The sequence below is a fragment of the Oreochromis aureus genome, linkage group 23 (genome assembly GCF_013358895.1).
Source record: "Oreochromis aureus strain Israel breed Guangdong linkage group 23, ZZ_aureus, whole genome shotgun sequence".
Classification (NCBI taxonomy): domain Eukaryota; kingdom Metazoa; phylum Chordata; class Actinopteri; order Cichliformes; family Cichlidae; genus Oreochromis; species Oreochromis aureus.
In genome coordinates this window covers 44,764,432-44,780,396 of record NC_052963.1, presented here as the reverse complement: position 1 = coordinate 44,780,396, position 15,965 = coordinate 44,764,432, and the positions used below count along the sequence as shown (strand labels likewise).

General features: G+C 43.7%; 1 protein-coding gene across 3 annotated transcripts in view; it reads right to left on the bottom strand.

The window, feature by feature from the left end:
- The window catches only part of xpr1a (xenotropic and polytropic retrovirus receptor 1a), an 84,630-nt gene that overhangs the window by 6,706 nt on the left and 61,959 nt on the right, over window positions 1-15,965 (bottom strand). For 2 of the 3 annotated variants that reach the window (XM_031743431.2, XM_039606726.1), the window contains exon 12: window positions 15,255-15,455. In XM_031743431.2, coding sequence (XP_031599291.1) covers window positions 15,255-15,455 — 201 coding nt within the window. Of the gene's footprint in view, window positions 1-9,075; window positions 15,178-15,254; window positions 15,456-15,965 lie in introns of those variants that run through there. The other variant, XM_031743433.2, reaches the window with a different exon arrangement.

The window sequence follows — 15,965 nt, the reverse complement described above, 5'->3', positions numbered from 1 at the left end:
TAAAACAAACAGTTTGTTTTTCATTTTCTTTAATCTGAACAGTTACATATGCCAACTAGAAAGCGAAAATTTCAGAAGAAATTTTATGTGTGCCTATGCCGCTGCTAATCTGTGTAGTTTTCCATTCATACGGCTACAGACAGCAAAACTCAGAAGAGCAGCCATTCTCCACCATGAATTATGGTAAAAACAAACACCGCTCGCGCCTCACAGATGACAGCTTACAGTTTTGGGTAAAGATGAGGTCACTTTGTACAGCCCGGATTTGCAGACGCTGTGCACACAGGTTCATAAGCAGAAGTCCCTCTGTACCACGGCAGACCCCGACAATGTTTGCACGAACACACTTTGAACCAGTACGTTATGGACCACTTTTCACACATGGTTGGTGTACCCTCCCAGCCAGCTGTAGCTTTTCAACTCACAGCCCGACACACACCCAAAAAACAGCCGAGAGAGCACAGACTACGCCCGAGAGGTGTGATTGCAGATGCCCCTCAGGTGGGTCCACCTCCCCTGCAGCGGCACTGCAGACCACGCCCCGCCACACATATCAAACACGTAAAATAAATATTTATGCACTTTTGCATTCACTTTTTGTTTTTGTTATTTTTACACAGTGTTCTGAATGATGAACAATGGTCTACAGCCAATCTTGTGTATTATTATACAAACTTTGGTTGTAAGATTCAGATAACTATTTAATAAAAGCTAAATATTTTATACAGGGAGTGCAAAATTATTAGGCAAATGAGTATTTTGTCCACATCATCCTCTTCATGCATGTTGTCTTACTCCAAGCTGTATAGGCTCGAAAGCCTACTACCAATTAAGCATATTAGGTGATGTGCATCTCTGTAATGAGAAGGGGTGTGGTCTAATGACATCAACACCCTATATCAGGTGTGCATAATTATTAGGCAACCTCCTTTCCTTTGGCAAAATGGGTCAAAAGAAGGACTTGACAGGCTCAGAAAAGTCAAAAATAGTGAGATATCTTGCAGAGGGATGCAGCAGTCTTAAAATTGCAAAGCTTCTGAAGCGTGATCATCGAACAATCAAGCGTTTCATTCAAAATAGTCAACAGGGTCGCAAGAAGCGTGTGGAAAAACCAAGGCGCAAAATAACTGCCCATGAACTGAGAAAAGTCAAGCGTGCAGCTGCCAAGATGCCACTTGCCACCAGTTTGGCCATATTTCAGAGCTGCAACATCACTGGAGTGCCCAAAAGCACAAGGTGTGCAATACTCAGAGACATGGCCAAGGTAAGAAAGGCTGAAAGACGACCACCACTGAACAAGACACACAAGCTGAAACGTCAAGACTGGGCCAAGAAATATCTCAAGACTGATTTTTCTAAGGTTTTATGGACTGATGAAATGAGAGTGAGTCTTGATGGGCCAGATGGATGGGCCCGTGGCTGGACTGGTAAAGGGCAGAGAGCTCCAGTCCGACTCAGACGCCAGCAAGGTGGAGGTGGAGTACTGGTTTGGGCTGGTATCATCAAAGATGAGCTTGTGGGGCCTTTTCGGGTTGAGGATGGAGTCAAGCTCAACTCCCAGTCCTACTGCCAGTTTCTGGAAGACACCTTCTTCAAGCAGTGGTACAGGAAGAAGTCTGCATCCTTCAAGAAAAACATGATTTTCATGCAGGACAATGCTCCATCACACGCGTCCAAGTACTCCACAGCGTGGCTGGCAAGAAAGGGTATAAAAGAAGAAAAACTAATGACATGGCCTCCTTGTTCACCTGATCTGAACCCCATTGAGAACCTGTGGTCCATCATCAAATGTGAGATTTACAAGGAGGGAAAACAGTACACCTCTCTGAACAGTGTCTGGGAGGCTGTGGTTGCTGCTGCACGCAATGTTGATGGTGAACAGATCAAAACACTGACAGAATCCATGGATGGCAGGCTTTTGAGTGTCCTTGCAAAGAAAGGTGGCTATATTGGTCGCTGATTTGTTTTTGTTTTGTTTTTGAATGTCAGAAATGTATATTTGTGAATGTGGAGATGTTATATTGGTTTCACTGGTAAAAATAAATAATTGAAATGGGTATATATTTGTTTTTGTTAAGTTGCCTAATAATTATGCACAGTAATAGTCACCTGCACACACAGATATCCCCTAAAATAGCTAAAACTAAACACAAACTAAAAACTACTTCCGAAAACATTCAGCTTTGATATTAATGTGTTTTTGGGTTCATTGAGAACATGGTTGTTGTTCAATAATAAAATTATTCCTCAAAAATACAACTTGCCTAATAATTCTGCACTCCTGTATGAGAGTAAGAAAGAAAAGTATATCTTTGTGTCCACCTTTCTCTGTTAATGCCCTACCTGGCCCCTGGCAAAAGCTTTGCTAGATCCGCCCCTGCACAGTTACCAGCTGTCAGCTAAATAAAAAAGGAGCTTGGTGTTTATTTCTCTCAGAAACAGTTCATAACTTCCCTTCAACTCATTCATGTCACCTAAAAAAAAGGTAAACCTGTTTCTCCATCACCAGTTCAGCTCTGATGATTCAGTAAGGTCATCTCCTGGTTTTGACCAGCCGCTTCTACAGCTGTGGCTCCAGCAAACATCAGCTGATACTAGAAATTAAAATCAAATGAATTCTAACAACAGCTGATCAAGCTTAAACGTGCTGCTGTTGTTTAGCGCGATAAACAAACAAGAGAAAAAGCCGATCATTGATCAGTTTCATGACTGAAGTTTGAACAGGCGAGAGAATGACAGGGAGGCTGTCATAAAGTTCAACATCAGTAACTTAGCGGGCACACAGCTGTATAGAAACTCCATCGTGCTAGCTACCACGCAGTACGAGTTATTATAACTGATTGTAAAAAGTCAGCACAACGAAAATAAACTACACCTAAACTCGGTTTATATCTGACCCAAATAGAGTGCAGGTCATAACTTCTTACCTGAAATTCAGTTCACCTCACGCTCCGACCGCAGCCGCCTGCTTCTCCTGCCTTCGGTTTTCCTGATCCACGATCTACCACCGGTCGATCGGCGGTCGCCTCGCCGCCTGTTCCCGCATGTTCTTTCTGACACACACCGTGGATAGCTGCCCTCGGTTGTAGCTCCGGCGTCAGCGACTACCAAACAACTCAGTTATTTTTTCCACATCGACCAGCATCTGGACAATCCACCGCCTTTCACTGTTTGTACCGTTACTAAAAAAAAAAAACCCTCATCGGCTCATAAAAACGAAAAATAAGTCCAGCTATGACCCTGAGTCAAAAGACAGCCAGCTCGGGTTAGCTAGCTACCTGTCTAGCTCTTTGCAGGCACCGAAAACATCAGAGCTAATATGGGATGTCTTGGTAACACGAGCAGATATTTGAAGTTTACATCTGGCCAATCCACCACCTTTCACTGTTTATACCGTTACTAAAATGAATAAATAAATAAATCATCGGTCCATATAAACGAAAAATAAGTCCAGCTAAAACACATACTGTCGGCGAAGCGACCGGGTGCTGACACGAGTTTCACCCGCCTCAATATAAGCCAAGCCTGGGTGCTTTTTCACGAAGGGTCGCTAGCGGTGCTAGCTAACTATGCTAGCGGCGCTAGCTAGCTAGCCGACTATCAGCAACACATAAGAGAACTGCTGCTAAATAAACTACACCTAAACTCTGTTTATATCTGACCCAAATAGAGTGCAGGTCATAACTTCTTACCTGAAATTCAGTTCACCTCACGCCCCTGCCTTCGCTTTCCTGATCCACGATTGACCTCCGCGTTAGCAAACACCGGTCGATCGGCGGTCGCGGCATGTCCTTTCTGTCATACACCGGTGGATAGCTGCCCACTGTTGTAGCTCCGCGTTATAGCACCACCAAACAACTCAGTTATTTTTCCACATCCAACTGTAACTCCGATTCTATGCGAGCATTTGCGAGAGACCGGGAGGTGAAACGACAGAGAGAGTCCCTCGCTATCCATTTGCAGCCAAGTGCGGCAGCTAGCTAGGTAGCCGGCTAGCTGTCAGGCAGGACCGACGTTGTCAGAGCACTGTCGCTAAATATGGGATGTCTTGATAAAACAAGCAGATATTTGAAGTTTACACACCTACATTCTCGCCTGAAAATATCTTAAAAGTTTATTTTGTGACCTAGAAACACGAATAAAAGACATATAAAACGCAAGTGGTGGCACGCCATTGTTCACTCTGTAGAGGCGTGCTATGAATTGTGGGATATGGAGTTTTCAACACAAGGATAAAATCTTTTCGGCTGTACTACTCCCGGTATACCACTAGAGAGAGCCAAGACACCACAAATGAAGTCTGTTTCTATGGTGCCAAAAGCAGAATCTTTCTCAGGAGCCTAGAAATTGGCCTAAATTTGCACTAAAATCTAAATATTTCAAAAACTATAAAAGTTATAAACACCAAAAGTCACACCATACTAGCCCAGCTCCAGCCGCACAAAATGATGTAACATATGTACCCCTATTGTCAAAACTGTTTGGCAGAGGAGCGGAAAATTTTCACTAAAATATTAATATTTAAAAACTATAATATTCATAAACACCAAAAGTCATAGCACACCATTCCAGATCCAGCCGCACAAAATGAGGTAACATATATGAAGCTTGTCCAAAAACTGCGGGTCGAGATACACCGCAAAATTTCAGGCGGAAAAAGGAAAATAATAATAATAATAATGATAAGAACTAGAAAGCGAAAATTTCAGAAGAAATTTTATGTGTGCCTATGCCGCTGGTAATCAGTGTAGTTTGCCATTCATACGGCTACAGAGAGCAAAACTCAGCAGAGCAGCCATTCTCCACCATGAATTATGATAAAAACAAACACCGCTCGCGCCTCACAGATGACAGCTTACAGTTTTGGGTAAAGATGAGGTGACTTCGTACAGCCCCGATTTGCAGACGCTGTGCACAGAGGTTCATGAGCAGAAGTCCCATTGTATCACGGCAGACCCCGACAATGTTTGCATGAACATGCTTTGAAGCATTACGTTATGGACCACTTTTCACACATGGTTGGTGTACCCACACAGGCAGCCGTAGCTTTTCAACTCATAGCCCAACACACACCCAAAAAACAGCCAAGAGAGCACAGACTTTACACCCGTGGGTCCACCTCCCCTGCAGCGGCACTGCAGACCATGCCCCGACACACACATCAAACACATAAAATAAATATGTATGCACTTTCGCATTCACTTTTTGTTTTTTGTTATTTTTACACAGTGTTCTGAATGATGAACAATGGTCTACAGCCAATCTTGTGTATTATTATACAAACTTTGGTTGTAAGATTCAGATAACTATTTAATAAAAGCTAAATATTTTATATGAGAGTAAGAAAGAAAAGTATATCTTTGTGTCCACCTTTCCTGTTAATGCCCCTACCTGGCCCCTGGCAAAAGCTTTGCTAGATCCGCCCCTGCACAGTTACCAGCTGTCAGCTACACAAAAAAGGAGCTTGGTGTTTACAGGGAGTGCAGAATTATTAGGCAAATGAGTATTTTGTCCACATCATCCTCTTCATGCATGTTGTCTTACTCCAAGCTGTATAGGCTCGAAAGCCTACTACCAATTAAGCATATTAGGTGATGTGCATCTCTGTAATGAGAAGGGGTGTGGTCTAATGACATCAACACCCTATATCAGGTGTGCATAATTATTAGGCAACTTCCTTTCCTTTGGCAAAATGGGTCAAAAGAAGGACTTGACAGGCTCAGAAAAGTCAAAAATAGTGAGATATCTTGCAGAGGGATGCAGCAGTCTTAAAATTGCAAAGCTTCTGAAGCGTGATCATCGAACAATCAAGCGTTTCATTCAAAATAGTCAACAGGGTCGCAAGAAGCGTGTGGAAAAACCAAGGCGCAAAATAACTGCCCATGAACTGAGAAAAGTCAAGCGTGCAGCTGCCAAGATGCCACTTGCCACCAGTTTGGCCATATTTCAGAGCTGCAACATCACTGGAGTGCCCAAAAGCACAAGGTGTGCAATACTCAGAGACATGGCCAAGGTAAGAAAGGCTGAAAGACGACCACCACTGAACAAGACACACAAGCTGAAACGTCAAGACTGGGCCAAGAAATATGTCAAGACTGATTTTTCTAAGGTTTTATGGACTGATGAAATGAGAGTGAGTCTTGATGGGCCAGATGGATGGGCCCGTGGCTGGATTGGTAAAGGGCAGAGAGCTCCAGTCCCACTCAGACGCCAGCAAGGTGGAGGTGGAGTACTGGTTTGGGCTGGTATCATCAAAGATGAGCTTGTGGGGCCTTTTCGGGTTGAGGATGGAGTCAAGCTCAACTCACAGTGCTACTGCCAGTTTCTGGAAGACACCTTCTTCAAGCAGTGGTACAGGAAGAAGTCTGCATCCTTCAAGAAAAAACATGATTTTCATGCAGGACAATGCTCCATCACACGCGTCCAAGTACTCCACAGCGTGGCTGGCAAGAAAGGGTATAAAAGAAGAAAAACTAATGACATGGCCTCCTTTGTTCACCTGATCTGAACCCATTGAGAACCTGTGGTCCATCATCAAATGTGAGATTTACAAGGAGGGAAAACAATACACCTCTCTGAACAGTGTCTGGGAGGCTGTGGTTGCTGCTGCACGCAATGTTGATGGTGAACAGATCAAAACACTGACAGAATCCATGGATGGCAGGCTTTTGAGTGTCCTTGCAAAGAAAGGTGGCTATATTGGTCGCTGATTTGCTTTGGTTTTGTTTTTGAATGTCAGAAATGTATATTTGTGAATGTGGAGATGTTATATTGGTTTCACTGGTAAAATAAATAATTGAAATGGGTATATATTTGTTTTTGTTAAGTTGCCTAATAATTATGCACAGTAATAGTCACCTGCACACACAGATATCCCCCTAAAATAGCTAAAACTAAAAACTACTTCCAAAAACTTTCAGCTTTGATATTAATGAGTTTTTTGGGTTCATTTAGAACATGGTTGTTGTTCAATAATAAAATTATTCCTCAAAAATACAACTTGCCTAATAATTCTGCACTCCCTGTATTTGTCTGTCAAAAATAGTTCATAACTTCCTTCAACTTATTCATGTCACCTAAAGAGTAAACCTGTTTCTCCATCACCAGTTCAGCTCTGATGATTCAGTAAGGACATCTCCGTTTTTACAGCTGTAGCTCCAGCAAACATCAGCTGATACCAGAAATTAAAAGCAAATGAATTCTAACAACAGCTGATCAAGCTTAAACGTGCTGCTGTTGTTTTGCGCGATAAACAAACAAGAGAGAAACGCCGATCATTGATCAGTTTCATGACTGAAGTTTCAACAGGCGAGAGAATGACAGGGAGGCTGTCATAAAGTTCAACATGCGCACACAGCTGTATAGAAACTCCGTCGTGCTAGCTAGAACGCAGATACGAGTTATTGTAAGTGACTGAAAAAGTCAGCACAACGAAAATAAACTACACCTAAACTCGGTTTATATCTGACCGAAATAGAGTGCAGTTCATAACTTCTTACCTGAAATTCAGTTCACCTCACGCCCTGCCTTCGCTTTCCCTGATCCATGATTGACCACCGCGTTAGCAATCGCCTGCCCGGCCTCGTATGTCTCGTTGGCGGCATGTCCTTTCTGTCACACACCGGTGGATAGCTGCCCTCTGTTGTAGCTCCACCACCAAACAACTCAGTTATTTTTTCCACATCGACAAGCATCATCGGCCCATATAAACGAAAAATAAGTCCAGCTAAGACACAGACCCTTGCCGAGCGATCGGGCGATTAAACAAATTTTAGCCACCTCACTATCAGCCAAGCCTGGGTGGTTTTCACGAAGGGTCGCTAGCCGCGCTTAGCTAGCTAAGCTAGCGGCGCTAGCTAGCTAGCCAGCCGGCTATCAGCAACACGTAAGAGAACTGTTGCTAAATAAACTACACCTAAACTCGGTTTATATCTGACCCAAATACAGTGCAGGTCATAACTTCTTACCTGAAATTCAGTTCACCTCACGCTCCTGCCTTCGCTTTCCCTGATCCACGATTGACCTCCGCGTTAGCAAACACCGGTCGCCTGCCTCGTATGTCTCATTCGCGGCATATCCTTTCTGTCATACACCGGTGGATAGCTGCCCACTGTTGTAGCTCCGCGTTATAGCACCACCAAACAACTCAGTTATTTTTTCCACATCCAGCTGTAACTCCGATTCTATGCGAGCATTTGCGAGAGACCGGGGAGGTGAAACGACAGAGAGAGTCCCCTCGCTATCCATTTGCAGCCAAGTGCGGCAGCTAGCTAGGTAGCCGGCTAGCTGTCAGACAGGACCGACGTAGTCAGAGCACTGTCGCTAAATATGGGATGTCTTGATAAAACAAGCAGATATTTGAAGTTTACACACCTACATTCTCGCCTGAAAATATCTTAAAAGCTTATTTTGTGACCTAGAAACACGAATAAAAGACATATAAAACGAAGTGGTGGCGCCATTGTTCACTCTGTAGAGGCGTGCTATGAATTGTGGGATATGGAGTTTTCAACACAAGGATAAATCTTTTCGGCTGTACTACTCCCGGTATACCACTAGAGAGAGCCAAGACACCACAAATGAAGTCTGTTTATTTGGCGCCAAAAGATGAATTGGCCTAAATTTGCACTAAAATATTAATATTTAAAAAACTATAAAAGTTATAAACACCAAAAGTCATAACATAATAGTCCAGCTCCAGCCGCACAAAATGATCTAACATATGTAACCCTAATGTCAAAACTGTTTGGCAGAGGAGCGCGGGAAAATTTTCACTAAAATATTAATATTTAAAAAACTATAAAATTCATAAACACCAAAAGTCATAGCACACCATTCCAGATCCGGCCGCACAAAATGAGGTAACATATATGAAGCTTGTCTCAAAACTGCGAGGCGAGATTCGCTGCAAAATTTCAGGCGGAAACTGGAGAATAATAATAATAATAAATCCGACGAATAGTAATATGTGTGCCTCTTTCCATAGGCACACATAATAATAAATCCGACGAATAGTAATATGTGTGCCTCTTGGCATAGGCACACATAATAATAAGCGCCAGTTAGAGCGCCACCTAGTGGGAACAGGAAAGATCAACTTTTGTCCTCTTCACAGGTTCATTACATGCACCCCAAAGGTCATCTGCATTAACTTCGACCCCGATGATGCCTTACTGTGAAAATTGTGAGTTTTTATTTAAGACCACGCCCTGTTGGCATGGTGATTCGCCATGAACTGGTAAGCTGCCGATGAGGAGCTAGGAAAGCTTCTAAAGTCATGAAATTTGGCCCACGCCTCAAACGCGATGAAGGCTGTCATGTTTTATTGGTTTTTTCCGTGGGTGTGGGAAAATGGCTCTATAGCGCCACCTGCAAAATGTAAATGTGGTTTAAAGAGTGGTTTTAGGGACTCTTGAAAATGTACATAGCATGTCAGTTTGCACTTTTTATGGGGCAGTTGTGTCAAAGGTCAAGGGGAGCCGTGAAAACTGTGTTTAAATGTACTTATGTGGTACATGTAGTTTTGACTTTCGCTGCCATGATGCCAGGTCTCTCTTGGAAATGAGATTTTTAATCTCAATGAGTTTTTTCACCTGGATAAATAAAGGACCAACATTTGCCCAGGTTCCTGCAGAGACGGGCACCCACCGGTCTTTGCAGGATCAAGGGGGAATCTTCAAAGAGTAAAACAGCAAAAGAGCATAGGAGTGGTTATATATGATACACAGGTCTCCAGTCTGTCAGAGACAGACCCATAGAGGTCTTTGGGCTGTGAGAACTCAGGCAAACACACGGCACTTTTAACCTTCACACACTCACACTCCGATGGATACAGCAAAGAGCACTTATGGGATGCAGTATCCTACCCAAGGATACTTCCCCATGTAGGTTGGAGGAGCCAAGGTTGAACCACTGACTTCTTAGTAAAGGAAGCCAAGACCTCCTTGCTGTAAGGTGATGATGCTAAATAAAACAGGACCTGATGTTATGACAGTAGATTTTTTTCTCTAAAAAACAAAAGTTGTAAGTCCTAAAAAACCCCCACTCTCTCTGCCTCCTGAGACATGAATGAAGGATTAATCGTGATAATTCTTATTTGTTAAAGTGCTCTCAGCTGTGGGCTGTACAACAATCTGCAGTTAGTTTACAGCTGTTTGATGTGCTGCATAATGTCACAGTGTTTTTATAGCGGCGCTCAGCAGCGCCCGCGTGTCTCTGTGGGAGCCGTGCGGATGTGATTTTCTTGTTCCTCAGTGGGCGCCGATGTATAAATCAGCACCCGATGGCCTTTCACATCGACTCGCACAGACACAGACGGCAGCCACCAGGCAGAGATCGGGCTCGCTCTCATTTGTCATAGTCACTGTTCTACGTGCCGCCAGCCTACGAGACGCCAGGGATCAGAGCCGGGACAACGGAGAATTACTGCTGCGCTGTTTTGTTAACTGCTGCCTCCATTGTGCTGTTTGCTGCATCAGCTGAGCGACGGGATGGAACCGGTCCCTACGGCCACACCGAGGTCTCCCAGCTGTAGATTAAACTTAGTCCCGGACAATAGACTCTTTTCACTGGAGAATATCCACCGATGTGATTTCCTTTAGCTTTAACGTACTGAGGTATTTAACCGTCCACTCCCTGATGCTGTTTTTCCACAAGGATGGGTCGCTGTTGGACCATTAAGAGGTCAACCATGGTGGGATGGGCATTGATTGAATTGGTCAGGATGGGCTAACGGTGGTTACTGGCTCCTGTCACACACACTCAATCTCTATTTACCTTTCAAACACACACACTGTTGTTGTCATGGCCAGTCGTGCTGATAAAGACAGAGCACATCTTTTGCAGAGGTCAAGTTCCAAAAGAGGGAAACGACTTGCAAACAACAACAATGGCTGCTGCTGAATTATTTTTCAGCTTTTCCTTTTCACTGTTAAGAGTCCAGCACTCGTCCTCACAGCGTGGTTTGTTTTCGATTCTTGCTCATCTGAGCGTTTTAGTTCTTTTTCACCTTGTGTCACATGTTTTTGGTTTAGTTAGCAGTTAAAAACACAGACAGATGCAGGCCAAGGATTCCACACTGAGCAAACTATGAAGGCGTGAAACATGAAGGTAGGCAGAAGGTTAATGTGGAAATAGACAGCTCCCCCCACACTTCCCCTCCCATGGTGCAGTCACAAAGGCCAGATAACCTTAGATATTGAAACACCAACTAATTCTTCATCTTTTGGTTATTCCCTTTTGGAGCTTCCATCTCACCCCATCCGTTGTGAGGATGCACACCAATCCTCCATGAATCTTCTGTGTGACCTTCTCTTTTCCTCCTGCCTGATAAATCCACCGTCCCTCCGACTGTATTGGGGTGATTAGAACTTTTGAACTTTCTCCAGAGCCCTCCTCCTCAGTCCTATCCCACCGTCCTCATGTGTCACTCAGCCTGTTCAACTATTTCTTTTTCTTTGATAAAAGCGTTTCAACATTTAAATCTTAGAATCATGTCTCTCTGTCGTGTCCTCACCTCCCTCTGGTTCTTCCAACACCCAGAGTAACATCTGGTGTCTGACAGGACTGCACAGTGAAACAGAGGAGCTGATCTAAAAGTCCACGGCATCATTATTATACAGGTAATACATTTATTTCATAATAAAGGTGAAAGCAAATAACTTTTCAAACAGTGTATCATGAGCGTTTAAATTGTTGGAGACAGTTAACTACATTGGCTGGTTATCACCTTACATGTGTTTTCAGTAGGGCCGATTTCCCCTTTGGTTTTACTATTAAGAGCCTCTGTCATTTATTCTAGGCCTCACTTATCCAGCATCACCAGTAGGAAGCTTAAAAAGAAGTCTAGAGGCCCAAAAGTACTGGTCCAAAGAGATAACACGATATTTAAAATGAGAGAAAAGACCAACAATGATATTTTTTTCTTTAATACGTCATTAATGATCTGATGTATCTTGTGCCCTGCTGGAGAGAAACTTACAGCCTCACTCTATGAATAAACCATGTAAAACATAATTCGATCAGATACAACAGCACAATGCTTTTCAAGTATTAATGCATAAGTACAAACAACCTAATACTACTGTAGTATTATATGATAACAAATACAGTCCCAGCGGTCAGTTTTAGGTGCTTTTAGTTTGAATATTTTATAGAGATTTTCAGATAATACCTTTGTGTTCAGAGCAGGGTTTAAAATGCCATTTTTAGTGTTGTCTCCGTGCTTTCAGATAAATCAAGGATCTGAGTGCTTATTCAACTCCAGCTCAGACTTCTTCCAACCTAATATGTTACTTACAGCTTTATTTTAATTATTTTACCTGTTAGCTCCATCTCAACATGTGCACAGAAGATGCACTTTATCAGATTTCCACCTTGTATCTGAATCGAGATGTGCTTTACTGATAATAACAAGAGTCTGCTTTTTGGGCTTAGCAGGGGTGAATCGGAGTTCAAACAGATGGCGAGAGAGAGAGAGGGTTTGACCCAAAGCAGAGCTTTTATCTGTTTTCGGTAAACGTGAGTGTGTGTTTGACAAGCGCTGTGTCGGTGTGTGTGCTGCAATTCCTCTCCTGATAATGAACGAGGGGTCAGTACCTGAAATTAAGTTATAAAAGCTGTCAGTTCAGGCCTCATCTCTATTCCAGCAGAGTCCGGCAGGCATGCGTTCAGCCCGGGGCTGGTAATTACACTCTCCTCTCCTCTCCTCTCCTCTCCTCCATTATTTCCGTTTTGATATCTTTTAAATCTTAGTATCTCCTCCCTTTCGTGTCCTCACTTGCCCCTGCTGCACCCTTGCTTTCTCTCCAACCTCTTCCCATCATATTTCACATTTTACTTTCCTCTCAGCTTCTCGCTTCTAAATTTACGGATTCTTCTCTGCAGCCGTCTCAGTCCGTGTCCACCCGTCACCACCACAGTTAACCTCACACACAGACCCACAGGAGTCGTGTTCCTCAGGGTTATTTTAGATGTTTTACAGGATTTGGTGTTACAGATGGAGGGATCTCTTTAAAACCATGCCTGCAATGACTCTACACTGCACTTTGTGGTTTACCTTTAACATCACATTTTCCCGTCTCCAAACAACATTTCCCTGGCTAGCACAGGGCTGCGTTTCTCGTTCTGACCGTGAAACATCGTTTTCTTCTGCCTTTGCCTTCCCTTTGGATAAATCCCAAGAATTTAAATTAGCATTAGGCCTGCAACTCCTCTGCATCTCAAACAGTGATAAGTCTCAAGCTGCTGTACATAAAGCAGATCCCGTATTGATCCCGAGAAAAGCAGCTGCTTTACTGTCAGGCCTCAGTGCAGCTACAGTTTGGGAACTCTGCCCACACCAGGAAATCCTCCAGCATCTCTCAGGTTACAGGCCTCAGAGCCTCTGCTGAGATTACAGTTTCATGACAGTGTCCAATCAGCTGCTCACAGCAGTGAGCTGTTTCCTCTGAGGGGAGGAATCTGCTCAGCTTTGCTGAATCACATTAAAAAATATGATCCAACACACACAGATTACTTATTTAATTTCCAATGCCACATTCCACTTTGGCCCATATAGACCACAGAGGAGACTGTGCCTCTTAATTTTGCAGATTTAGATCAGCAAATGGAAGCACAGGCCAATGAACACCACTCAGCCCTCTATAGAGAATCCTGTGATTTATTTCCTTCATTTTGCTTCCCGGAGTTCTGTGTGGGCAGTTCCAGGAACCGGCGAGGTGATGTGGCAGTGAGGTCACAATGAAAGCGTTAGCGATGAAGGTGACACATCCACTCGCAGGCGCTGGGACCTTTGCCAGATACCGACTGACACTCCAGACAGCTTTTACAGCTGGACCGAGTGGTGTGAACATGATACCAACCTGCTGTCTTTTCTGTCAGGTCTGCTGGGCAATGCAGGCAGACTTGGCACCGTCCTGTCCGCAGTAAGGCTCCAGTGAATATCAGCGCTAACGGCTCCTTCATACCTCGACTCTGTATTTTTAGTGTGTCTGAGGCTCTTTATGCTTCTTTACCATATTTGGATTCAGGTTATTCTGATATTGGCAACCGCATTCAGTCATCAAGGCCTTTAAAATACACAGAAGCATTATTTATGTAGGAAACACTCAAAAGATCTCCTCAACAGGCAGTTTCCTCAACCGTTTATTCTACGTCGTGTCTGTGTGTGTCTGTGGAACCGTCCTCCCACCCTCCTCCTTCACTTAACCAGCGATCAGGCTTGGCCTCCATTATCACGCTGGATGAAAGACAGCTTCATACAGAATAACACATGAAGGGAGGCCATTAGTCTAAGGGTACACAGGCTTCAGACCAGAGGAGGAAGGAGGATATGGTTTAATGGACGCCTTTCCTACTGAGATGGAAGAAAAAAAAGAAAACGAGGTCTGTCTGTCTCTCCTTCTGGTTCATCCAATATCACTGATGGTCAGCTTAGGAAGCAAAAGCATTGATTTAAATTTATATCGAAAGAGAAAAAAGCCAAACCGAGAAATAGCATTTAGTGATTTAAAAGGTTGCAGATGAAGTTTCATAGCTGGCATTTTGCTGGAAAATAAATATATCGGCCAGCAAAACGCCAGCAAGGGTTTAAATAGAAAAGCAGCTTTGAAAGGAGACGTGTGAACAAATATCTGCGATGGAGACGAGAAATGCAAAGCTGCATGCTAAAGAGATGCTTTTACTGCCCGAGCGTCTCTGAACATGAATTCCTTTGTGATATGGCTTCTGAATCAGAATCATTTTAATAATTTCAGGGTAATTATGAAGCTGTTACGGAGCGAGTGACTCGACTATTAATGCTAACGTTCTCTTTTTACATCCTCTGTCTCCTTCCAACCTGCTCGTAATTTCAAATCTCTGCTTTTTCTTTTTAAATCCACGACTTTCACCAATCTGCTGCCTCTTCTCTGTCTGACCTCCTGAACTGAGAGCAGAGTCTTGTTTATATACAGCTGTGTTTGACAGACCTCTCCCACTTTCTTTATAAAGCTCCAGGCACTGACATGGAAACCAAGGCCAGCTTCTAGCATTTGCGCTCAAGGTCACCTCTGCTCTTTGAGTACACACAGCTCCACAGCTGACATGTTCCTGTAATACAGGAAACACACCGAAACTGTTGATTTTTCAGCTTGAGACTGAACGTGTCTGCGTTGGGTTCCTCTTTGATTCAAAGCACTGCAAATGACATAAGCTGTTATATAACGTCTGCCCAGCTGATACCTCAGCATATGTTTATCAGTCCCGCCTCCTACCTTCGTGTGTGGCGTAGAGGGCGGCAAAGGTGACAACAAAGAAGGTGGTAGAATATTTCCCAGCGTTCACCAGGTGTGGGAAGGCCCTCTTTGTGTCACGGTAACGCCTCAAGCACTGGATGAAACGCAGCCAAGCAGGCAGACACTGGATGATGGCACGGAGACCGTAGGAGTAGCTGTGGCATACGAAGTCTCGGGAATCTAGAACAATATAAAACAGAGCACTGTTCACTCCAGTGTGTGTGTGATCAGGGAAAAATGAAGTCCTGGTGCAGAAATTCCTCTGTGGACACATTCTGCCGGCGTGATGATGTCACAGTCGTGCAAAATGCAGTCACAAAAGTCTCCAAGGGTGTGAACTTGGTGGTGTCACGGCTGATGCGAAGATGCTCTCTTCTTTCACTCTACAACACTTTCCTCTCCATGTTACCCTTTGCACTAAGCACTCATCATTATGAGAGTCACATGATGCCCCCTGTGTGACCAAACACTTACTTTCCATTAGCTCTATGTTAATTGGCACATGGAGGCCAAGGTGTCACTCGAGTAGATGGCGATTAAAATGTCATATTTTCTCACAGGAAATCTCAACAGTCTGTCACATTAGACGCAGAACAAATAGTATGATAACCCTGATCTGTCCATTAGCTACACTACGTTTGTCCCTGTGCAACCAAAGGGCTTAAACATACAGAAGCTTTTTCAGTGTTT